Here is a 25650-nt window from a genome sequence, read left to right as displayed (position 1 = left end):
CTATAAGGCTACTGCATATATATAAATAAGGGTAATTAATCTTTAATATCTACCGGTTTCCGCCCCCCGCCCCCCCCTTTCTCTTTTTCTTTTTACTAGGAAAGAAGGGTAAAATCCGCTATCCCTTAGACCCTCAGGCCCGACGTAAATAGGGATCACTAGCCGCCGAACAAAGCAGGCAAATATGATACTATGAACTCTATGATCGACTGGCGGTGTTTGGTACCGCCTCCCACGACCTCACCGTGACACTATGAGCCTTTTTGGGCGTTCAACATATCACACCTGCTATATGCGGCTATATAGTGATCCCCCCCCATTTATATCGGGCCTGACGCGACGGCCTAAGGGGATAAGAATACCCTTATAATAGTATTATCGAAGATATTTTTGCTTTGGGGGGGGGGGGGGGGTGGGGGGGTGCCCTTCTAAAAAGCGTTGGGTTAGGGTTCAGAGCTTTTTTTTTTTTTTTTTTGTATCATGATTTAAAAAAGTGAGATATAATACTGGGATTATAAGACTGGGGCTCGGCTCGAGGGAATCAAACTAAACACTTTCTTTTTGACGGGGTCCGGGGTTCATGGTTCACAGATCATGTCTTTGTATTGAAAAAAATTCTTTTCTCCCCTGAAAAGGTACATGTAACTTCCCTATAAGGGTAGAGTCTTCCGGTCCCGAGCGTACTATTATAGAAAGCTTTCGCTGTATGCAGAAGACACAGAAACCAGTGCCGGAACAGAAAACTAAATACCAAGACATAATTGCGCTATCAAATACGTACCATTACAATTGGCCCTCAGATCAAAGATGAGAGCAACATTCACCCCACAGCCGATGTACAGCTACCATGCGCAATACAGCGAGAGGTAGAATCATTGTAGAAACAGGGGTATAAAAACAGGGTTTAGGCGGCTGACTCGGCCACCAAGACTCTTCCCATACTTCTACAATAATTTTTACCTCGCGCTGTATACCTTGCGGGTATGCAATATCTCTCTTTTGGGATGAAAAAGAAGCAAATATTACTAGTACGCACCCGACCTTTTTGCCTTGGCTGACTACCACCTGGAAATGGCGGGGTTCGCTATCGAGACAGGTTTACCACTATATTGCCAGGAACAACTGTAGTACTAGTATGATTAGGTAGCCTCGTGTTTTGCCCCGCCAGGTTGCAAGGCAGTTTCTGTTAGTTGGAGACGTTACACAACCGACCAGTAGCGCAAACACTCGCAGGTACATACATGTATGTAGATGTATGCATAACGTAATTGGGAGCAGACTGCAAAGATGACACTGGCATGCCTGGTATTACATGTAATTAGAGTAGTATGAGGATATCAATTATTCTTCTCAGCTGAGAGAACTACGAGAGTTGGCTAATGATGGTAGGCGGGCAATTACTGCACCGGGGATAGAAGTATTGGAGCTGGAAAGTAAGAAGGAGGAAGTACTATAACGATGGCTTGACCTGACTGTTATTCCAAGTTTTATATGAGCCTCTACTACCGGAGGCGGTGGGCAACTGCGAGAGCTGGCCATGGGTAGATAATCCCGTTCCAAGGTAAGAGCAACAAAAAGGAGAGGCATCCCGCTCTGCTCCTTCCCACCCAGTCACACAGTGTTTCCACCAAGCCTGGGAGGTGGGCGATTCGGGCCGCCGACCTCGGCCCCTCTGGGCGACACCATAGCCACTGGGCTACGGCGGTAGATTGTATGGATTTTCCTAATGCTCTTATGGAGGGGTGGGTGTTACTAGTGGCTCCTGCTGTAAGACAACTACCGTTAGGGGTTCAGTCCCAACTATTCCAGGGCGCTGGTTTGCTGGTGCTCCGGGATACTTGTATAACTACCGCAGGCGGGCTGTAAAAGTCAGCTCATTGCAGCAAGCCCTGTACGCACAAGATCGCCAAAGAGAAACTACCAATATATATTGACTGCGTGTTATCGGTATGGCATGTTCCTCCGACAGGACAGAGAACTCAAGGGAGCTTCTATCCAGAGTATGGATATAAATACTGCCGTGTATGCCCACTTACTAATAGCATCTAACTTTCTATCCTATATATGAATAGAAACTCTTACCTTCGTTATCGTTACTCCTCACCCCAACATAGGCATCTTGGATAGCGATAACCAAGGGCACCACAATCTAAATGGCCGGGAGCTTCAGCCGAATCGCCAACATAATTGGAATCGTGAAATTCACTAGGGATCTCATCAACGCCAGCCGCCATTACGTCTTCGGCACCGAGCGTATCCTCAAAGCTTTCGACAATCTCGTCACTGAGCTCATTGATCTCGAAAAGCTCCTTAAGTCTGTACAAGACCACTTCGACTCCAACCCCAGCTCCTTAGTCACTGTTCTGGACGGGTGGATAAGTGAGCTGGTGGGGCTCAACAAGCCGAAGGATAGAGGCTGGTTTAGGGAGTGGTTTGAATGGGACCGGAGGTAGATAGAGTTGCAGGCGTCTGTGGCGAGGGTGGAGGGGGTGAAGCGTTGGGTTATGCTGATCTTGATTACGGTTCAGATGTGGGTAGATTGGTCTTAGCTTCTAGAGTTTTGAACAGTACTAATTGTGTAGAGATGTAGATAGGCCTAAGAATATAGCGTCAGAAACGAAGAGACCAGCGAATAATGCGAGCCCCGACATTCAAGAGGTTCAGGTTGAGTCTACCACGCAGAATTCCTGGAGGACCAAGGAAGAGTATCGTCAACGTCTTGGTAAGGATTTGAACCTCACATGCATAAACCAAGAACAATAATTCTGGATCATCCACTAAAATAAGTAAGTAAATAGAAGAAATTCGTAAGGAAATACGTAGCTTCCTAGCAATAGCTAAACCCTACAGACCTCTAAGAAAAACAGAGCTTTAGATTGAATCTGGGACCGAGCAGAAGAATAATCGGCCTGGTATAATAAGAATTAATCCCACAGGATAATGCTGGTTCCACTAACACAAAACAGAGGAAATTCGTGGAAAAATAATCAGTTGGCTATATTCTAGACCCCACAGACTTCCAAGAAAAGCACAACCTCGATAAACAATTGCAAATGCCGCCAAATCGGGCACCAGAGAATGAATTCTGCACACCACAAAGCACACCGCAGAACACACCACGGAGTTCGGTGTAGAGACGTAAAACCGAGTACTCCACGGCCATCATATGCTTGATTTGGGGCTAGGGTCTCCGTGGATCTCCTGCGAATGCATATCTAGACAGCTACATGTAGTTACGGCCAGCATTAGTATAATAAAATGAACAGCTGGAGCATGCAGGAAAGATCTTTCAAATGAACAAGCTCAAAAAGCTCCAGCTCAACCTGATGCTGTAGTTGCCGCTGAGTAATGCGTCAGCGATTGGGCACCAGGGGGTGATATGCATGCTGGCGTATGACGGGGCGGATATATATATATAGCGCGCCAGCGGACGATGTATGTATTAGGCCACCCCGCATAAACCTTAAACCTTGAACCACCCCACATACCGACACGTCTTTGCTCCTCAGACACCAAAGATGAGGAGGACGAGCACTTGCCTCAACTCTCTGCCCTTCTTCCCTGTATATATATTTATTGCCACTTTATACAGTTATCTCTTCATGCTTCATTTACATCCGCAGCTAAAGGGAAAAAAAAAGTCTGAAAAAAACAGGCCCCGGGGGGGAATCGAACCCCATCTCCATGGCAAACGTCCTACTGATATATCGGTACCCAGGCAGGTACGTCTAATTCTATAAGAACCATCAATTGACCAACCTCCACACTGCAAGTTGATTAATGCGCACTATTCAACTCCCACGAAAATTTAACGCAATTAATAGCTCCCCGAATCCTATCAGGCAACGGCTCACTTTAAATCTTTCATGGCCAATTATCTGGCTCGATCGCGAGCTCAATAGACGGATTCGTTGGTAGTGTTGGGCACGAGCCGAGCTGGCTCGAACACCTAGAGCTCTCTTTACCACAAGCTCAAGCCAGCTCGATTCAAGACTAAAAAGGCTCGAGCCTTCTGAATTGTTAGTAATTGGTTGATCAATTGATCTTAAGATCATAATTATGGCAAAATGGGATAATAAAATCAAGAAAGATCCTCAGAGTTCGTGTTCAAGAATGAAAGCTGAATCAAGATAACTATTTTTAGGCATAATAATAGAAGCTCGAGCCTCGCTCTGAGCCTAGTTCCTGAGCTCGAACAACTCAAGCCTTTGTTCACACAATTCGCGCCAGCTCGAGCTCCAGGCCAGGCTCGTGCCCAACACTAGAATTCAACGATATATGCGGTCGACGTCCAGAATTGAGCCATTAGCTACAAGTTCACACCCGGATCCACCGGCCTGAGCTTGAGAAGGATTAAGGATCTTCCTGTCTAGTTAGCCCTTTATTTTTCCTCTCGCGGCATCGGCTGTATCGGCGTGAGATCGGCATTAGCGGACTGTTGCATTTTAGGCCTTTTGTGACGTTTGTATCTCAAACATCAATTTCAAACTGCTTAAACGCATATGGCTCACGATATTTTCTGACAGGTATATATTTCAAATATAAACGATATACGGGTGTCGATCTGGTAAAACCGTCAGCACAGCCAAATTAATACTTATTCCGAAGAACCACGCAACGTACCGATTAACTCCAAATCTTCCTAAAGCTCAGATCAGAGAGCCTTGCATGGCGAGGGCTCTGAATTGATTTTCAACAACTTGATGTCCCATCGATTCGAGGCTAGTGTAGAGCGTTGCCGCACAGGTCCCTTTCAATTAATTGACATCCATATATATAATTAACATAGATATAGTTTGATTCCTTGATCTCGAATCCACTCAGTAGCACCCAGCAGGCTGCATACCAAGTGGGGCAGAGGCTAGGAGGGCTATGAGAGCCGGGGGGAGGAAAGGTGCCATGGGAGGAGGCTGAATATATATATAAGGTTATAAGCTAACTAGGCTGGCTTTCATATATATCGACTTTATTTTTATCTTTTTTTTATTCTTATCTTTTTTTTTATTTTCATCTTTTTCTGATTTTTCATTTATTTTTGTCGATTTTCTTTTTTTTTGGTCTTTTTTATCTTTTTTTTTTTATTTTTTTTAATTTTTTTAATTTTTTAATTTTTTTTTTTAATTTTTTAATTTTTAGTTTTTAGTTTTTAGTTTTTAGTTTTTAGTTTTTTGAATCTTTTTATATTAAAACCGTGTTTTTTCTTTCTATATTTTTTAGATTTTTCGACTCTTTAATTTGTTTGATTCTTTTCTTTGATTCTTTTTCTTTTGATCTTTATTTTTTATTTTTTTTCTTTATTTTTCGGTTTTATTTTTCTATGATTCTTTGATTCTTTGATTCTTTGATTCTTTGATTCTTTGATTCTTCTTTTTCTCTTTCTTTTTCTGAATCCTCTTGACGGAATCCAAGAGGTTCTGGATCAATAGGCTATAGAGCCAAAGAGTAGAGGGAAGGAAGGAGAAGGGGTAATGCCATGGGTAGGCTGATCGCAGACACGATGAAGGCCAAAGACCATCCAACAGTGCGCATAGAAGATCGAGGTGCAGTAACATGATGAAGAGGGAAGAAAGAAAGGAAGGAATGAGGGCGGGAAGCAGGAGCTTTTATAGCTGCTCGGGCGGGCTAATTGCACAGTCTATCAAGGTGTAAAAGGTGTAATCGTGACCTCATCAAACTTTAATTTTCTGTAACCCGCGGCCGTGGAAATATCTAGAAGGCGCGCGCGCGTCATAAAGAACAGCTTGGAGTGTTTGCGAACTCTATGCGATTCTGCGGAACGCTTAAGATCAGTCGTGTGATCACTGAGCAAACAGTTCGTGAAGGTTCCATATATAGAAACACGCCGCTAGAGGTTTTGCACCGTACGTGGAATGTTGAACTTGGACTCATATAATAGGTTCATACCTCGTTCTATATAGCTCTGGGCAGCAAACTGCTTCATGTATCTCTCGTAAATAGGGCCTTTGTGAATTTGGGAGTGATTCGGGTGTACGTTCGAGTTTATTTCGACTTGCTCTTGATTTCGATCGTGAATTACAGACATGATTTAGCTAGTCAGAGTATCGATCCGTTTCCTATTTATATATTGCAACTACATAGGAGAGGTGACGCATAATTACATACATGCAGGTAAAGGGAGCGGATACACTACAGCGGACTAACAACAACCGCAACTGAAAATAGTACAAATAGCGCACAGAGCAGGAACGCCCAACTACCCTGCCAAGCCCACCCTCTGCATCAACCCCTCGAGTGACTCACCATGATACAGAAACCCTAACCCCAGATCATCTGTTATCTCTCGTTGCCAGCCCAGTCCAGATCACAATGTTTGGTACCCCTCCCCCGCCCTTTCTGTTTCCACCCAACCACAATAAACCCGCCCGTTCAACCCGCTCCTTTATTTTTTCCTTCTTCTCCCAGTTTGCTGTCGCTAGTTCCAAGCAGTTCCAGATTCTAAAGTAAGAAAGAAATCATGCTCGACGTTCTCAGCTTTATCGAGGCGAGGGGGGGGAACCCAGAGGCGATCCGCGAGAGCCAGCGCCGCAGACACGCCCCGGTGGAAGCTGTGGACGAGGTGATCGCGATGTTCGAGGGGGCCAGAGTCGGTAAGCTTTTCATTGGGGGCGGGGCGGGGCGGGGCGGCCTTTTTAGTGGTCTTTACTGACGGTGGTTGGCCCTGCTGCAGCAAGATACAACGTCAACCAGAAGGGGAGCGAGATCAACATCAACCAAAAAGAGATCGGGGCCAAGAAGAAGGTGACTTATACCTCGCCGGTTCATGAGATGTCACTTCACGGTTGCACAGGTGCGCTGACTCGCGGGTACACAACAGGCCAAGGAGGATGCGACTGAGCTTCTCGGGAAGAAGGTTAAGCTCGAAGCTGAGAAGAAGGATCTTGAGGCGCTCGCGGTTGAGAAGGAGAAGGCCCTCAATGCAAAGTTGGGCACGATCGGGAACTTGGTCCATGACACTGTGCCAATGAGCAACAACGAGGTGAATACTTGCTCTTCCCTTCTCTGTAACTACACAAGTATATGATGGTCTAATATAGTTACCCGCCAGGATGACAATGAACTGATCCGCACCTGGGCCCCCGAAGGCTTCAAAGTCGAGAAGCGCGACTGCCTCTCGCACCACGACGTGCTGACCCGCCTGGACGGGTACGAGGCCGAGCGCGGCGTCAAGGTCGTCGGCCACCGCGGCTACTTCCTCAAGCGCTGGGGCGTCTTCCTCAACCAGGCGCTCATCAACTACGGGCTCGAGTTCCTCTCCGAGAAGGGCTACACCCCCCTGCAGGCGCCCCAGTTCATGCTCAAGGACATGATGGCCAAGACGGCGCAGCTCGAGCAGTTCGACGAGGAGCTCTACAAGGTCGTTGACGGCGACGAGCAGAACGACAAGTACCTCATTGCCACCTCCGAGCAGCCGATCTCGGCGCTGCATGCGGACGAGTGGCTGATGAGCAAGGAGCTGCCGATTCACTATGCGGGCTTTTCGTCGTGCTACAGGCGTGAGGCTGGGTCGCATGGGAAGGATGCGTGGGGTATTTTCCGTGTTCACCAGTTCGAAAAGGTTTCGACTTTCTACTTTCCTCTACTCTACCTACTACTTCTATCGTTACTTTGATGCTAAAAGATGACAATAAATAGGTCGAGCAATTCGTCATCACCGAGCCCGAAAAGTCCTGGGAGGAGTTCGACAAGATGATCGCCTACAGCGAGGAGTTCTACCAGTCGCTCGGCATCCCCTACCGCGTTGTCGCCATCGTCTCCGGCGCGCTCAACAACGCCGCCGCCAAGAAATACGATCTCGAGGCTTGGTTCCCCTTCCAGGGCGAGTACAAGGAGCTCGTCTCCTGCTCAAACTGCACAGACTACCAGTCCAGGAACCTCGAGATCAGATACGGTACAAAGACCCAGACTGAGGCTAACAAGAAGTATGTCCACTGCTTGAACTCGACGCTGTGTGCCACTGAGAGAGCGCTGTGCTGCTTGATGGAGAACTACCAGACTGAGGAGGTAAGATATTTTCCCTTGAGTGAGTGAAAGCATTGAATACTGAGTCGAATAGGGTATGAACATCCCCGAGCCGCTTCGTAAATACATTCCTGGTGCTCCGGACTTTATTCCTTTCTCCAAGGAGCTCTCGAGCAACAGCACCTCATTGCGCAAGGGCGCTTCCAAGCCGAAGGCCAAAGCAGAGAAATCCGAGAAGGCAGAGGCAAAATAGACAACAAATTTATTTTCATCCTGATATACCCCGGGGGTAAGACTTTTATGTAGATATAGATTTTTTTTTCAAGCGGCCGGGAGTGAATAACAAAGATTGGTTCTGGGTATGTGACTCTAGCCAAAACCCGGATGAAGAGAAACTACACCGTGTGATATTTCATGAATACATAAAGTTAAACCGTTAGTTATAAGCTAAAAGATCATGCATGAAAGACAAAGCCCTATATATATATTTTTTTATTTCCGAATTCCCCTGGTCCCATTCAATACATTATAAACTTTAAAAATATTTAGTTCTTTAACAGGCCTCAATGACGATCGCAGAAGCACCACCTCCGCCGTTGCAGATACCAGCGGCACCAATCTTTGCGCCCTTCTGCTTGAGTACATTTATCAATGTGGTGACAATTCTTGCGCCAGAGCATCCAAGGGGATGTCCAAGAGCGACAGCACCACCGTTAACGTTGACCTTCTCGGCATCGATTCCGAGAATCTTCAAGTTTGCAAGAGCAACTACTGAGAAAGCCTCGTTGATCTCGTAGTAGTCGACTTGCTCCTGGGAGACCTTGGCATGCTTCAAAGCCTTGGGGATGGCGAGAGAGGGGGCGGTAGTGAACTCTGAGGGCTGCTTGGCGGCCTCACCCCAACCAAGAATCTTGGCAAGAGGGGTGAGGTTAAGAGACTTAAGAGTTGCCACAGAGACAAGGACAACGGCAGAGGCTCCGTCGGAGATGGGGGAGGCGTTGGGAGCTGTCACGGTACCTGTGGCAATGAAGACAGGGCGGACGGTTTTGAGTTTCTCGGCGTTGAGCTGGAAATAAGTCAGCTATCGCGGTAGATCAGAATGGCATGGACATCGGGTAGAATTACGTTCTTGGGCTCGTCATCGCAGTCAACGACCTTGTTTGGCTTTCCTCTACCTCCAGAAACCTCAATTGGGGCAATCTCCTCCTTGAAGAGACCATTTGCCACAGCGGCCTGGGCCTTCTGGTATGAGTTGATAGCATAGGTATCCTGGTCTTCCCTGGTGAAGGTGTAGTCGTTGGCGCACTTCTCAGCTGCGAAACCCATTGCCTGGTTGTCGTATGCGTCTGAAAGACCATCACGAACAACACCATCAACCATCTGCTGGTTTCCGTAGCGGGCCCCGGAACGTGCGGTGGGGATGTAGTATGGGGTATTTGACATAGACTCAGTTCCTCCAGCTACGACAATGTCGGCGCAGCCAGTAAGAATTGTCTGGGCACCAAGGATGATGGCCTTCAAACTGGAGGCACAGACTTTGTTAACTGTGGTGCAGACGGTTGTGTCCTTAAGCCCAGCACCAATGGCACACTGGCGAGCTGGGTTCTGTCCCAAGCTATTGTTTAAAGTTGTGTCAGTGTTTGTGGAGCTTATAGGGGGTTTCTGGCTCCCAATTGGATGCAAATTCAAGCAGAATGGTCTTACTTTGCGGAGAGAACATTTCCCATAAAGACCTCCTCGACCGCTGAAGGGTCGATCTCGGGGACCTTAGCAAGAGCTGATTTAATGGCATGAGCTCCCAATTGAGTGGCAGTCAAAGAAGCCAAAGAGCTGTGATAGTTTGCGATGAATTGTCAGTTGTCTGGCTAACGGCACGATTTTTTTTCAAGCTACTACTCACCCCTGGAAACCTCCCAGAGGAGTTCTGGCAGCGGCAACGATGTAGACAGCGTCAGACATTTTTAGAGATTATTAAAAAGATGATGGAATTGAATTCGATTAGACAAAAGCTGATGTAGAGAAAGGAGGTTGATGGGTTAGAGTAACGAAACGAAATGAATCCCGTCGCTGGTGGCGGGGAGTTTATGTAGGGAAGCTCCTCGGCGGGGTTGTGTTGTCGACCAGCTGCAGGGTGCAGTGTAACTAACCCTATTCGTCCTGATGGCTGGCTAGGCAGGGTCCGAGCGCATTGGTTGCACCTGTTGAGTAAACATAAACATTTCACCTTCTTCTTGCTTCATGCAGCGCTTTCTTCAACGTTCGATGGTTTGTTGAAGTGTGATGGGCTCAACGCTTTCTGCTACTCAAAGAGGTCAAGTTCAGGGGAAACAGGAGCCGCTGTCGCACAAGCACATCGGGATTCTCCTCGGCTTGCCGACCAGGATTAGTATTCCCAACAAGCTTAACTGATCTACGGGAGTATCGTATGATGATTATCTTGTTTCTGGGTTTGTCAGCTTATCTACAACAACAGATTGATTCCATCGAGAGAGGTTGCGCGTACCCATGTGCGGAAGAAGCTCCGTCAATGGCTCTCTATAATGTGGCTGAGTTGAAGAAATCGCTCTCATGAAACATAAGATTGGACCTCATTTTGTTTGTACACACGTCTCTGGGACTCTCCTTTACGTCACTATCGTACCATCAGCTCTCACAAAGCTACAACGAATACAAGTGAGTTAGAACACCTAGCTACATAGATTTACAGCTCAAACGCTCGATCTAATTAACCACCAAAGGAATCTCACGAACTAAACCTCAGGCCGGCATATGATAAGAACGATACACAAGCTGCGCCATGCCGAACGGGGTAAGCTCCCGGCGACAGAGGCTTCGATCTTATCTCCCCGATAAAGTGGTTATAGATTTAGATTTGGCAAGGCTCGAGGCTTGGGCATAGTATTTTATTGGGTAAACTAGCATCTCGATTTGGATAGGATCGTTCACTCTATCACCAGTCCCACCTCGGCCGATTGAAAGAGGATCACAAATCTGGGTCGCCATAATCACTAAACATCTTCAAGGAATCCGTCTTCCCCGGGACAGCGTACCCCTCGGTGAGATTTATGGCCTTCATTGGGTACTGGGGACTCGTGATGCAGATTGCTATATTGAGTGTGAGCCAATCATACACACTACTTGGAGATGCAGTGGTCGCCGTTACTGCAGAGTCACTGCAGATATTATAGACCATAGGCAGAAGCTACAAGAAGAGACATTGCTTCATAGGAACCAGCCCTTCAGGCCTTGACATGGTTGCAGTATACTTATACTGTTGCAGTGTGGATATGGAGCGATTTATATCATCTAATACCTAAATTTAACATTCACTATTATAGAGAAATCTTACCATGAGCAGAGATCTGGCCGTTCAAATCATCACCAAAAATGGCATCTAGAACATCTGTTGTGGGGTTGACGAGCTAGTTATTCTATCTCATGATCTAGCATCGAGCGTAACCATGTCTCAACCACACGGGCTGATAATTAATACATTTCAAGCTTGTGCACGTACCTGTCTCGAGATAGCATCTAATGATTTATATTCCTCTCTGGGGTTTTTGGTGAGGAAACTAGATGTAGTTGGTCTTTTACAACCCGGGGGTACGAAAGATTCTAGGAAGTATTCCTAGCTGAACAGCAAAAACGAAGGGAGTGCGGGCGGGTTCAAGCCCTAACTGTAGTATAACCACTTCGGAAAGTGTTCATAGTTCCAAATCGGTTAATTTTCTGCTCCCCTTTTTTGTGCCTTAAGCAGAGGCTCATCAGAACGTTACACTTACTGTCTCTCATCCGAAATTCTTTTGATAATTAATTACGACCAGTAACTACTAAAACCTGAGCGTCAGCGATTGAAGCCCAACAATGACACCAGAAATTTAAGCACGTTTTTGATGTTCCTCTTTACGTCGAAGCACTAGATACTAACTACATGTACTCTACCACCACTATCACAGTTACTAATGAAGTCTACTATCCTCTTGCAGCTCTTTCTCCCAGCTTTACAAGCGGCCGAGATAGTAGGATACCTATGACTGGCTGGGTGTCGTTTCCCTCTTACTGTTCATCTAATCCTAGGCCTGTAGCGCCAAGCCAACCGCAATATGACATTGAAAGAGAATAATAATACACGGACTGCACTACCTGCTGAACTAGCTTGGTGTTCAGCGAAATGCCAAAGTCTACATCTGTTTATAACTACATTCCATGTACAAGATACATATACAGAGAATTTCTGTAAAATCTGGGGTTAGAGACAGGAGGTGGAAAACTGCGAGTGATGGTCTGTGATCCACAACCCACCACGAGCTCCCCACGCCTTACCGGGCTAGTGACATTGTTTGGGCACTCTGAGAAAATAGAGGCGCGAAATTTGATACAGTGTATCATTAAACACAACCTACCACTTATTCAAAGCATGATACGATCTAAAATAGCTAATGCAGCACACACCTGGTACGTGATCCTCTCTTCCTGCATGTATGTAATCTGCAAAGATATTTGCAACCCGTATATCCTGACGTATGTCTAACTACAACAGCGCATCAGTGGTAACTCGTCTGATATTACCAATAATACATGATGTAGTATCACGTACTAGCTATTATTCACGAGAAAGCAATTTGATACGCGTATTTTTGTAGCACTTCCAAGACTTCAATCCGGAATAATGCGATATTCAAAGTCCAAAGTCCCACATCAATGCAGATCTATCCTCCAGCCTAGTTCATTACTGCTTTTTCGCAAGCCCGAAGGTTGATTCATTCCATTCGTAATTCTTTGCAAGCTTCAGATTCAGCCCCAACAGTGTCTCGCCCGCAAATCGATCGGTTGGATACGGTCTATATATATTGATTTGCTTCCAATTGTTATTCGAGTTGTTTGGTACAATTCTTGCCACGCTCGTGTCTGTCTTGAAGGTGAATCCAGCATCGGTCATAGCATACTCGAATGCGGGCCATGCAATGGTGCCATCTAGCTCAGCACGAAAGATCTTGCGCAATGTTTTGAGAGCAGAAGCTGTTACCAAGATGGTAGGAGCACGAGATGCAGAAGTGGTTAAGTTCGCACCCGACTTAGGTGGAGAAGGTTTCCTCTCAAGAGTGCGGTAGGTGGACTTAAGTTGTTGGCCAACACCAAATTCTATACGATGAAATAAACCAATCGACGTTGGCAGAGTATTGAGCCCCACTTCATAATTCTCGAGCAACTGGTTTATACACGCGTATGCTATCTGAGCAAAACTTCCGGTTGTTTTGGCCTGACCTTTCAAGTCAAATTTTGGAAAATACCAGTTCGCCCAATCCAACGTCTTCCAAACCCTACCCGGGTCCGATGACACTTGATCATCCGGCGTGTCCATGGCAGTGGGGGTCATCAACACTGGTAAACCCCACAAATCTTCACATCGCTCCATAAACGTAGAAATTATAGAAACATTAGCCAAAGCCTCCCCTAACCCCTCAGAAATGTTCTCACGAGTCTGCGGAACTCTCTCAATGTACTCATTTATCTCTTTCAACAGCCTTGAAACATCTTTGGGTGTAAGTGCGGCGTCCGCAAGCGATAACATCCAGCATGTAAACTCTGATTTCTTTAGTAAATCTCTCATGGATATCGTCTTCTTAAGCTTCATGATCGGGGTTTTTTTGCTAGATAGATCTTTTGGGTTTGTCGTGGTATAATATCCCGCATAATTCTCATCGGTCATTAAAAACCAACGAAACTTAGCTCGTGTACGGTTGAGCTCCTTGCCAGCGGTTTTCCAAATTCTGAAAGGGCTAAAAACAGGGAAGACCCGTGAAGTTAAAAGCATGTAGATGAGATTCCAGTACGCTTGTGATGCATACGAATCCTTGAGGTAATTCAGAACAGCAGCGGAGGTAATGATGATGGGGTCATGATCAGAGCTTCTTTTGATGAATTCTGCATCTGGGTGGTTGATGCTGTGAGATAAGTGGAAATTATTGACAGCATGATAGAGATACAATGGTTCGTTGCGGAGGAAGGTACAATGGTCACGGACCGAGTAAAGAGCTGTGTGAGCGTCAAATATAAGACAAGTAAATCTTGGATCCATTGTATACGAGGGGCGGCAATTCCACGCGGGCCTGAGATTCGTGCCTGTTATGGGATTTAAATTTCCTTTTGTGTCGGAATCTGAGGGGAATTTACGAGCGTGGCCATGTTTTGATTCCTCGAAATTTTTCACTAGTACCAGTGTCTGTAGGTATTTCGTAAAGGTTTCGAAGAATTTATATGTATAGTGCTGACGTTCAAGTAACAGGAGCCCCACATTCTCGCTCGTAAACAATCCGTTTTTTTGTGCGGCGACTGAGTTATCGACATCTTTCTTGTCCTTGGATGCGTGTTGCTCTGATCTGGTCTCCAAAACTTCGCCCCAATTTCCGGCTTCAAATACCATTTTCATCCCGGTGCGAGCGTCTGGATGAATTAAGTTATGGTCTTTGATACATCTAAGCACGTTTGCCAATTCGACAGGGAGCAGTTCAGATAGAGGGGCATCAGCATACATGCCCATCAACAGGAAGGGCATGGTTCCCACGACTAAATGTTTTATGGCCATATCGGAGGACGTGCATAGGTAGTGGAGTCTCGATTTAAACTCATCCTAAAATATAGTTAGAATGCAAAAGAGTAAAGGTTAATTAATTGTCTCTAACTTACAGAATATTCTTTAGTTGGAAAAACATGAGTAAGTGCATCTTTAGTATACGTACAGCATATGGTGAGGAATTTCTCTCGCTGCTCCGGAGAATAATTTATCCATGTAGGTTTAATAGACTTCCAGACTCCCCAGTAACAGTCTTGAAATTCTTTTCGTGCAGCGAGTACAACATCTCCGCTGATATGGGGAGCTAAATCTATGTCAGAACGAAATAACGAATGTTTGGAGGCGAAAGGAATACATATCTACCTTTGGATGAAGACATGCTGCCGATATTTACCTTAGGTCTTCTGGAGTATAGACGTTATGAGGATAAAACCCGAAAACCAAAGATGATACGTATCTGTATTGGGAAGATACGTATAGTCGACTTGAGGTGACAGAAGAGTGTTCGGATTTAAACGGCACAGGATAGCGGGGTAGAGCTTTGTAAATCAATTATACCTACATTTTCTAATTAGGTAACTGAAACCAACTATGTCTCAGCGGATAATACGGGCCACAATTCATAAAGGAATACATGTACGTATACCGCAGTATTTGAGAAAATTCGTTGCGCTGCAGCAGGGGTATTCTCTACCAAAACTTGCATATTGACGTCCAAATACTGCCTCTGGTTGGCTTATACCCCTGCTGAGGCGCAACGAATATTCTCAAATACAGCGGTATCTGGCACTTACTACTCGGGGCAGGTAAAAAGTACCGTACAATGCAGGTTTTTGGTTCACCAATGGGTGCGCGTGCTAGGCGTGAACTACTGCAAAAAAAGCCCAGAGACAAAACTTGCATTGTCCGGTACTCTTTACCTGCCCCGAGTACGTACATGTACGTGTATCTACCATGCATCTCAGCTCAGACCTGTACATGTATGTACGTAGGACGCAAGCCCGAGGATGCGCGCATGTCGATTGCCACATAAATGTATATAAGTACAAGTATGTACTTGAGTTAGATATAAACCTAGTCTCGTTCCCAGACTGTTTTTGTTGTCGCACTGCGTGCAGACACATATAAACCTATAAAATATACCTGAATGCATTGGTCATGGTAATATAGAGAACTTAGTTTAAACATCTCGAAGCAACTTATACATGTCCACTTCGAGACAAAGACCCACAGTCGGACAGTTTTTGATCATGATACGGAGGATATGTATATATCTATGTATTCGAATCTTCCTCCCGCAAGCTTGAGTCCAGGAAATATATACTCAAAGCGCTAATTAAACCTACAACTTAAGTCCTTTTTTACTACGTATCCCTGGATGCCATATACTGTGTAATATAAAATGCTCGCAAGTTCTTAGAAATGACGAACCTTGCCTTATACGCTCCATGAATGTACATGTAGTCAAGGGATTCTACCATTTGTCTGTCTGTATAGCTGTTGTCGACCATGTCGATATAATCATCTAGCTACTAAAAAAACGGGGCCAGGTCAGCTCCTCCTCGCTTGCCTTAGATGAAGTATATGTAGAGTAGGTATGTAGTTACACATAGATGTGTCTTTGTCCTCAGAAGCCGATATAGCGAATCCTAGCTCTTGCTACAGCATCCAACAATAAGCTGATGTCTAGACAACCTATCACACGAGCCTCTCTGCAACCCTCGTCAGTGACCCTGCCAAGTTCGTCCCCATTTGCAGTTAGCGTGTTTTTTGCAACGCGCAGTGGGAACATCCGCATGTCTTCGTGACGTGACGCGAGACTTGCTCTATTCAATCAATCAATCCAATCGATCCTTTCACACGTCTTCCCCCCACCCATTCCCCGCTTCATTCCTGAGAATCGGGATGAGCTTTGAATCTATACCTTCATATCCAGTCTTGTTGTCGCGACCTTTGCTCACCCTATCTACACCATGGTAAGCTTCGGAGGTGTGCTAGGCTAGATTATCTACTAACAGAAAGTGGTAGTCCTCTTTCATTCCACTCAATGTATACCCTGATTCCGATTCTGAGGGTGAAGCCGACAATACCCAGGAGATTCAGGTGCCCTCCCGTGCCCGCGAATTCCACTCTACGGGAGTGCTGACTGACCCCCCAGATCGAAGAAGCCCTGAAACTCTACCAGCGAGCGCTCAAGCTCCACACTGATGGTGAATGGGACGAAGCTCACAAAGCTTACGACGAACTTTTCAGCAGCGATATATTTCAAGCCGACAGCCTTAGTGGTGATATTGACGATGAGCAGGTGCCGAATGCTTCACAAACAGAACCACCCAATAATTCAGATTCTAATAGGTATCACAGGTCCACGCCCGCAATACATCATCAGCCTCCTCTCTGCCGCTTATTCTCTACCTCGCATACAAGAACCATGGTGCCTTTAAGTTGGACAAACTTCACGCGACTGGCGGCGACGCCTCGACCCTCTTGTCTACGATCCACCAAGCGCTAGAATGGTTTTCCACCGCTCTCGGCCGCGACGCCGGTGACCCTTCATTATGGCGCAAGTCCGCACAGCTCGCTCTCGCAATTGATTCTTCGAGACTCGCTCGGTTCGCACTAGAGAGTATACTAGACCATGATACGGTCGGTGCGGACACTGCTAGCGACGCTCTTTCGCTAGTTATGGGCGGTGTTCCAAATCCAGAGGAACATTTAGCTAGTATACGGTTGCGAGATGTTATGCGTAAGATCTGCGATACGGTAGCACTCTCAAATCCTAGGTTTGTTAAGATTGCGAAACGGAAGATTCAACCGAAATTTGAGAAATTCGTGAATCCATACCCATGGCTCCCGCTACCAGCTCCGGAAGCGCAAAAGACACTGGGGGAGGCCCTCGGAACTATAAGCGACAGGAAACAGGTTGTAGTTGTGCCTACAAGGACTTGGGCAGCAGCCGGGAGAGCAATATTGTCACATCTAGTACCAGAAGCCGCAGAAGAGGCGGAGATCAACACATCCAGTGTCCTTCAAATTGTAATCCCAACATTTGAAGGGGAGGATCTTTCTCGGGACACAACACCCGAGGAACCAACACCCCCCGAATTAGCGGGTAAGAGTGAACTACCAGCGGCGAGCGACAATGATGATATTGCCATGACAGATGCATCCGCTGGCGCCAATCTCTCAGTAAATGGGCGACGAAGAAGCGGTTCTGCTGCACGAAAACGAAAGAGCGCGAGTTTAGGAGCGAACGAAGGGGATGCCGGAAGAAGTAGACTAAGTAAGCGACAACGGGATAAGAAAGAAGCCGATGCAGCGGCAGCAGCCGCAGCGGCGGCTGCACCAGATAGCAAAGCAAAAGTTCGGCAGGAAACACAGGATGAGAAACTCTTTAATACAGCAGATGAGCTCTTTTCGCCGTTGGGAATTCACTTAGGAACTGCATCGAGCCTTAAGATTAAAACCGAGCCTACCGGGGCATTGGTAGCGAGAGATGACCTATATCTGAGCGACTTCAAAAAGATTCTGCAAGATTGGGACGATGATAAAGGGAATGTAGTACTCTATGGAGACGGCATACAAGGCCCAGATGAAACGGCCCAAGGAATGGCGTTTCTTGATCTGGAAACAAACGTCCCGAGTCGTCCTATACTCGGCGGAGACGAAGGGCTTCGAAAATGGGTTAAGCTTGTTAATTCACGCGGATGCACGCCCAAGGAAGCGGCGTTTGAGTGGTTAAAAGCATTATGTGTGCGTGATGTCCATCCTACTGGGACAAAACGACCTAGCATCCGTGGAATACTTGGTTCTGGTGGCCAGAGCTCTTGGATACGACATAATTGGCCAGATGTACTCAGAGAGACGGTAACAGCAGTTGCGAAAGAGTGCGAAGACGTTCTTGTGCGCTTCTTTCGCGAGCATATAGCAGCACTGACGGAACGCAAGGTATTTCTGGAGGAGGATCTTGCAGTCGTGGAATGGGCACAAACATGTCTTGAGATATATTTAGGGGATCTAGCAGACAGCGAGAGGCGTCGAAGTAGTGCGGAACTAAGTATGGCTGATTCATTAACACTCACTGTACTAAGAGAAAGAGTCCAAAGGTGGAGTATGATTGTTGCGGATCTTATCGACTGTCTTCCTCGTGATCAGGAGGGACAACTAGCAGAGGATCAGTTAACTTTACGGTATCAGTGGGCATCTGGAGTATTCACGGCATTTACAGGTGCCGAGAGAGAGTTCCGTCTTTACTATTTCGAAGACCTTCGTCAGATCCTCCAAAACGGAGAAATCCGCGCATTTGAAATCCCAAACAGTAGCATCATGCCCGAAGTTTCAGCACTACGTGCAGGCCGGGAAATTAGTAAACTAAAAACCGTCGATTTCTTTACTACTATTTTCAATGCCACTTCGGACGCGCGCGATCCCGCCGAAGTAATTGAGGTCCTCGAGGCTGTACTGGAGCCTGGAACAGTAGAGCCTTATGATGAGGATGAGCGTATAGCGTTGCAAGAGATCTCACGCTTCCTTGAAGGCTCAAGCGCAATGTTTAGATTACATCTATGGGAGAAACTCAAGACTGCGTATGAAAGGATATATAACAGGCCGAAAGTCCTGTGTTGTATTCTGAGATGTATAGAGGTTATTATGAACGATCTTAAGGACAGATCTTACGTTGAATCTACACCCGACCATCGTTATTTTGTGCTTCTCCGGGCACTCAGGTTGGTGGACCAGTTGATACCCATCGTACTAATGCTGGTATCTGGGGGCATGGGGAATGTTAACATGGCCGAGATTGATCCTGCGGGGCTCGTTGATGCAATGAAGGCGGTTGGTTCGTTATTGAGATTGTTGCACACATATGCGTTTTGGGATGACGCAGTAAAGAACACAGAGGCCGTGCAGAGTGATTTACACTCGTATAGGCTAGTTGTTGTGAAGTTCAAGGAGATGATGGTGAGAGGGTGGTGCGTCCAATATCTCCTATACAGGGAGGCAGTGGAGAGGGGCATGGGGAGGGATAGTGGGTGGGCAGAAGGGGAGCGAGAGTCAGCACTTTGTAGATTGCTGAAGGATGTGCATGATGAGCTGGGGGTTAGACATTACTGTAAACTTTCTAATCGTGAGCTTCCCTACTCGATGCCTGTGATGTTATGCTGATTTGGCGAGCGTGATCCAGATGTATTCCTGAAGCTAATGCATGATGAGCTCCTCCGTTTCAATCTCCGTGAATTTGACCATGAACTTCTTCAATGCATTCATTGCCGGTTCCACCTGATGATTTGCGTAGGTGATTTCTATCCTTGGTTATTCTTAGCATCTACTGACATCCCCCCCAAGCAGTCGGATAACTGGTATTTCTACGAGCATAAAACGGATGCTGAAGCACTTGATAAGGCGACTGCAATGCAACTAATGCCATTTATACTCCACCTTGCATCTCGAAAGAAGATATTACAACTCGCAAAAACAGACATCAAGGGTGGGCTAGATAAACTCTACGAGGTTGTTGGCCCGCCAAAGAGCATCAATAATAATAAAATTGCACATAATGAGCACGTGATCTCAGTATATATTAGAGGAAGCATACACCCATTACGACTATTTGGGTCTATAAAAGGGGAGGGCGTTTTAAGCACCGTGGAAGTTGGAGGATTATACGCACAAGTGGCAGCAAAGGGGCTATACTTCCTCCTCGGTAAATGCTCTCTTTATCCTGTTCGGTACCAGAAAAAGGTCGGCGCCGTTAAAGGTGACGAGCTTGAAACTGCTGTCCGCTTCTTCCGCGCCGACCTCTCTTGCATGCCCGATAAATGGGAAACCTGGTATCGTCTCGCGCAATCTTACGAGTCACAAATGGAAGAAGCGCAAACGTGGAGCGCGGACGGAATCAACACCCGCCGATCAGAGCTCGTAGGATTGGAAAGAAGATCAATTTTGTGCTATATGATGGCCTCTTCATTGGCAATAAAACACGCGGACATTGACGAGGAGGACGTGAGGTGCTTGATTGGTGGGATGTATATGGATTTCGGGACGAGAGTTTACTCAGCGAGCAGGTCGCCGATGGCAGGTGAAAGCTTTTGGACAGACGGGTTCGATAGACACTATTCTGGGAGAAACGGAGAAGGCATGTATAAAGCAAAGGCGCATGCTGAGGTGAGCACAACGAATGCGATAAGGTTTGCCTTGGTGTTGTTCCAAAGTGCTGCGGATATGGAGGAACAAGATAACTGGAAGTGAGTAGTCCATTGCAGAGGGTATTTAGAAATTCTTACTGACTCATTGGTTAGGGCTTACTACATGATTGGCAAATGTATGGGGAAGCTGCTGGATCTCCCAGACGCTAAACCGACTTTCGGGCCAGAAGACGTCCTAGAAAAGTATGTGGAAGCGATCAAGTACTGTCCTGAGAAGATTGGAAATGACCATATATTCGAGCCTCATCACAAGCTTGTATCTACAGCGTGTAAATACGTCCTCAGAGAACTACTTACGCCCCAACGAGCTTGCGAGATTCTCGAAGCAACTCCTTTCACTAAGAGGATAGAGCCCGCTGAGGATCGCGAGGGCTTCGTCAAATACATCCTCGAGGTCCTCAAAAAGATGCGAACCGCAGATAAACCAAAATGGCACCACCGCATGACTAATCGCGCAGCACAGCTCAAATATTATGAGCAAAAGGATATCGCTGGTGCAAGAGCTGAGTTCCAGACACTTTTCTCCAACAAGGCCGCACAGCTCAGTATCTGGAGGCCCGAGAATGAGCGGCCCGGTCGTCACTTTGTTTTTGCAAGCCAATATACCATGTTCTACGTCGATCTTCTGGAAATTCTCGACGATCGTGCTACACTGGAGGTTTTAGCCAAAAGAGTACGAAGATTGGCGAACGGCCTATTTAGACATGCAGATGTATGGACGCATGTAATGATTGCGTATATCAAGGTTCTCCGTCGCACCGGAGATGTGCCAGACCAAGCAGACGAAGATGTATTCAAGAACGTGACGTTCGAAGAATTCCATACATACTCAATACATCTTGAGGCATACTGCAATTTGAAAGATACTGGTTCTGGATCACCGACGCTAGAGCTATTGAGAGAAGTGTACGAGCTTCGTCGCTCCAACGGCGGACTGGCAAAAACACCGCTGATCGATGATTTGCTTGCGGATACGTACGCAAAGCTCTATGCAGAGCTAGTACCACAAATTCAGAAACAGTTGACGAACCCTCCCACAGGCACCACGACTCCTGTAGTGATCACAGCAGCGCAGCAACTAGAACAGGAGAATTCAAGGGCAAATCCCATGTCGTTAAAGAATCTGATGCTGAGCGAGGACCCTACACCAACAGATGCTGTGTTGACAGCTGCGCATAACAAGCCGGATGACCTGCCCTTAAGAGGGAAGATAACAAAGCTTTCGCGGAGAGAGTTGGTTAGTCGAGCGGCGATGATCTGTAAAATTACCTCCGCCCCAGTACAGGGCAAGGGAGCACCGACTGCAGGAGGCTCAGGTGCGAGCTCTGTAGTTGCGAATCCTTCGGTATGTTCTACCTTATCCTACCTACCTATTTTAATATACCAATGCTAATATTTGAACAGAGTCCGAAGAGAGGTGTAACTTCTGGCGGGCAGGAGAGGGGCGGAAGTCCAGAGGATACACCCATGGGTAGTCCTAGGGCAGAAAGGGATGGTGATAGCGATGAAGGGATGGAGTCAGAAGGTGAGGGAGACGTGATGCAGGATGTGGACCAATAGACTAAAAAGCATGGATAATTTTCTTTTAATGGATCGTTCCGTTTCGATAAGATCTAATTTAATTTGGATGGGAAATCTCTCGTTTGGTCTTTCTTATACGCAATTTCTTTGTGAATGACTGAGACCTTTAGTATACGTAGCATCAACTTCTGAGGTACTAGGTATGGCAGTTGTCAATCATTACCACATACCTGCCTCTGTCATGTGGAATTATGTACCGGAAAGATATTTTGATTATCCGTTGGCTTACTTACCATATAGTCAATGAATCCTGGACACCCCCCAATTTCGTTGCGGAAGATAACCCACTTAATCGTTTGTTTGTTGTGTTATGCAGCAAAGCTCGAGTGCCTGGCTGTGATACAAGTCTAGTCTTATCTAATCAAGGTTTGCTTGTTTGCGCTAGTTATCTAATCGATCTCATCAACAGCTCAACGTCCCACCTTTCCTGAAGCAACTGGTCTATTTACAGCTCTCCCTTCTCCATCTGTGACAGATCTCTTCCCCTCCCCCTTCCACCTTCCTTCTGAACCACCCCTCAGAGAACCTCAATTCTCGAGAACGGCACGCCAATATGGTTGTTCCCGCCGTCCCTGAGTCAGTTCATTCTTTCTCTTCTTCTAATCCCCGCTTTAGCACCGCGCTCTGACACTAGGTATGTAGAATCGTCGAAACAGAAATTCATGAATCTGTCGCAGCCCGTACAGAATCACTTCCAGTTCTTCGCGAACTTGGCCCTCCAGATTTGGTCCATTTGATCAAGTCACAGCCAAAAACAGGGTTGAAAGAGGTAGCTTCAATTCCTCACCCCCGCTTAAGGCACCCCCGGATAGCTAATAACCTGTCGCGTATAGATTGGAACCTACCACCACGTCACCGGAGTCGATGCATCTTCATCTGCGTCCCTAGCGGCATACATCAACACCCTCACTTACCTTATCGGTGAGAACCAGATCTGGTTCGGGAAGCCGCAATCATGGCGGATTACCACAGGCATCTACTGGTACGTGCACCCCTGATCTGATGTCTCAGACGCATCCGTGCGGCAACAGGGTCAATGATTAACGTCTGCAGCTGCTATAATGCCTTCTCGCGTGTCGATATGCGCGTTGAAGTTAAGATACCCGGGAGTGTGGAAGCCTATGCTGTCGACGAGCGTGGTGAGAAGCGTGTGGCCTCAGAAATGCTCTGGCTTGAAACATACCTGTGTGGAGTGCTTCGTGCGTTCAGCTATGCAGATGATCAGCAGAACCGGATTGTTGGGTGTAGAAGATTTAACCCTATTACCAATACCGAATCTGAACACAAATTCCTCGATGCTGCAGAGAAGCTTTTCTTCCGAGGTGTGCCTACTTCATTATTCCCCCCCGGCCTTAATACCTTACTAATATTTTCTTTCCGGGTTCTAGGCTGGCAACTTGGATCAGACCCCGAGATTCAAGTTCCGAATGTCGTTTCGAATTACCTGACCTCCGGCCTCCTGAGTTATATCCATACCACCGGTCGTTTCGCCTCTGGTGTCAATCTATTCGAAAAGCTTCGTTCCAAAGATCCTGAAGTCGGTTCATTACTTGCTAGGGTCCTAATCGATGCCGACGAGGAAGTTAAAGCTGTATCTCTCCTCTACGACACAATCAAAATTCTTCCTCTCGACAGTGGATTGCTGGACGTTCAAGCACAATTTTGCATGTCCAAGGGTCGTTATGACCTAGCTCTTGAATGTGCGAAACGAGCTGTTAATTCAGCCCCAAGTGAATTTACCACTTGGGAAAGATTAGCACAGGTCTACTTGAAGCTGGAGCAATACGAACTTGCGCTATTAACCTTGAACAGTTGCCCAATGTTCACATATCAGGATCGAGATATTCCCAAAATGCCCCCACCTGCCAAAATGCATCTCCCAGTGCTCCCTGAGGCAGTGCTCGAAGAAATGAGTGATGAGAACCATGATCCGAAACAAGACAATGTAGATGCAACTCTACTGAAACTTCCTGCAGGAAGTCTCAAGGGGACGTTTGCAAAAGCATACAAGATTCTTACTGAAATTTCAAGTCAGATCGGGTGGGACCAACTACTGAAATGCAGAAGTAGTGTATTTGTTATGGAGGAGGAGTACCGACATGAAAAGAGTGCAAGTGTCACCACAATCAAAGGAAGCGTCAAGGAAAATGGGAAAACGGACACCAGTGAGAGCGAATCTGAAGGAGAAGTGTCAGATGAGGCGAAACCAGCGACTAATGGCGACACCAAGCCAGAAGAAGATTCACCCAAAGAAAATGGTTGCAAGACTCCCGAAGAGGCTGATTCGACTGATCCTGCGGCAGCTATTGAAAAGCCCGAACACACAGTCATGCCGGAAGAGGTCAAGGCTGGAAACGAAGAAACTCACGCTCCTGTAGATGGAAACAACCCAGTTACTCCACCAGCACAGAAATATACCCATTTCCAAAACAAGCGCTTGTGCGAGCGTTGGCTTGACAATCTCTTCATGGTACTCTATGAGGACTTGCGCATATACACTATCTGGCGGTCCGACCTAGTGCGTAGCACTCAACAACAACGACCGTATCGCAAGAGTGCTACCGAATGGGAGATACTCGGAGAGTTAGCCCACAGACTGCACCATCCCGATGAAGCTGAAGAGGCGTTTTTGAACTGTTTAGGGGTTCGATTTAGCCCGCGATCCTTGAGAGGGTTATTAGCCGCGCAGGAGAAGAGGAAAGATCACAGAGGAGGATTGGATAGTATCATTAGACTTGTTGCCTGGGAGTACAGGTGGTATTCCGAGGTAACTCCACCTATTTATTTTGTGGATGACTTGTATTATCTTGCTGACCCTTTCATCCCACAGTTCTCGCCATCAATTCTACACTCTATCCGAAAACTCATTGCTGAAGATGGAGCGGTGAAAGTTCGGAGTATCGTGCAAGCAACTAGCTTCCCGCAGAGCGTATTGGACTTGACGCATCACTATGCACAACTTTGTGCTGCGTTCCGAAGCTCCGGGAGCGACGGTTAGGCGAAAGTAGTATCATAGACTAGTGGCGCATTTAGAATTGATTAGTGGTAGTCGGCTGCCATCTATGTTTTATGCGGCGAGGTAGGTAGACTGGCGCGCGATGCATAAAAGAAATGTTTGTTTGTTTTTTACTCCGGGTCACTTATGCACTATTGTTTGTTCCTTGAAGGTATATTATTATGTTCGGGCCACAGTAAGAGAAGGCCAGTATTGTTGTATTGGGAATAGCGAAAGCGATGGGAGAATAGCTTGTCTTGCTTGGTGTGTTTTAATTGATCTAATCGGAGAGATGCCCTGAGATTGTTTCTGTG

The 25650-nt window shown here is 46.6% G+C and overlaps 6 protein-coding genes across 6 annotated transcripts; 4 read left to right on the top strand and 2 right to left on the bottom strand.

Annotated features, from left to right (window-relative positions):
• Positions 1-2153: 2153 nt before the first annotated feature.
• On the top strand, positions 2154-2763 carry H6S33_001654 (uncharacterized protein; the record flags this gene model as incomplete). The annotated part of the gene is made up of 2 exons (XM_044833006.1): positions 2154-2449; positions 2583-2763. The coding sequence occupies 2 exons, from the start codon at positions 2154-2156 to the stop codon at positions 2761-2763; spliced, it is 477 nt and encodes a 158-aa protein (XP_044693715.1).
• Positions 2764-6475: 3712 nt separating this feature from the next.
• On the top strand, positions 6476-8233 carry H6S33_001653 (uncharacterized protein; the record flags this gene model as incomplete). The annotated part of the gene is made up of 6 exons (XM_044833005.1): positions 6476-6608; positions 6689-6759; positions 6836-6997; positions 7067-7576; positions 7654-8022; positions 8075-8233. 6 exons carry the CDS (start codon positions 6476-6478, stop codon positions 8231-8233), a joined length of 1404 nt encoding a protein of 467 aa, XP_044693714.1.
• A 300-nt stretch (positions 8234-8533) lies between these two features.
• H6S33_001652 (uncharacterized protein) lies at positions 8534-9939 on the bottom strand (the record flags this gene model as incomplete). Its single annotated transcript, XM_044833004.1, has 4 exons — positions 8534-9046; positions 9106-9595; positions 9685-9810; positions 9881-9939. The coding sequence occupies 4 exons, from the start codon at positions 9937-9939 to the stop codon at positions 8534-8536; spliced, it is 1188 nt and encodes a 395-aa protein (XP_044693713.1).
• Positions 9940-12709: 2770 nt separating this feature from the next.
• On the bottom strand, positions 12710-14404 carry H6S33_001651 (uncharacterized protein; the record flags this gene model as incomplete). Its single annotated transcript, XM_044833003.1, has 1 exon — positions 12710-14404. The coding sequence occupies one exon, from the start codon at positions 14402-14404 to the stop codon at positions 12710-12712; it is 1695 nt and encodes a 564-aa protein (XP_044693712.1).
• Positions 14405-16527: 2123 nt separating this feature from the next.
• H6S33_001650 (uncharacterized protein) lies at positions 16528-22320 on the top strand (the record flags this gene model as incomplete). The annotated part of the gene is made up of 8 exons (XM_044833000.1): positions 16528-16530; positions 16583-16657; positions 16713-16859; positions 16919-19682; positions 19740-19846; positions 19904-20799; positions 20854-22105; positions 22165-22320. 8 exons carry the CDS (start codon positions 16528-16530, stop codon positions 22318-22320), a joined length of 5400 nt encoding a protein of 1799 aa, XP_044693711.1.
• A 574-nt stretch (positions 22321-22894) lies between these two features.
• On the top strand, positions 22895-25339 carry H6S33_001649 (uncharacterized protein; the record flags this gene model as incomplete). Its single annotated transcript, XM_044832999.1, has 6 exons — positions 22895-22917; positions 22984-23110; positions 23175-23323; positions 23395-23663; positions 23730-25108; positions 25172-25339. The coding sequence occupies 6 exons, from the start codon at positions 22895-22897 to the stop codon at positions 25337-25339; spliced, it is 2115 nt and encodes a 704-aa protein (XP_044693710.1).
• Between the last annotated feature and the right edge of the window lie 311 nt (positions 25340-25650).

This window comes from Morchella sextelata (assembly GCF_020137385.1).
Source record: "Morchella sextelata strain SCLS chromosome Unknown scls_11, whole genome shotgun sequence".
NCBI classification, from domain to species: domain Eukaryota; kingdom Fungi; phylum Ascomycota; class Pezizomycetes; order Pezizales; family Morchellaceae; genus Morchella; species Morchella sextelata.
This window is presented reverse-complemented; position numbering and strand designations above follow the sequence as displayed.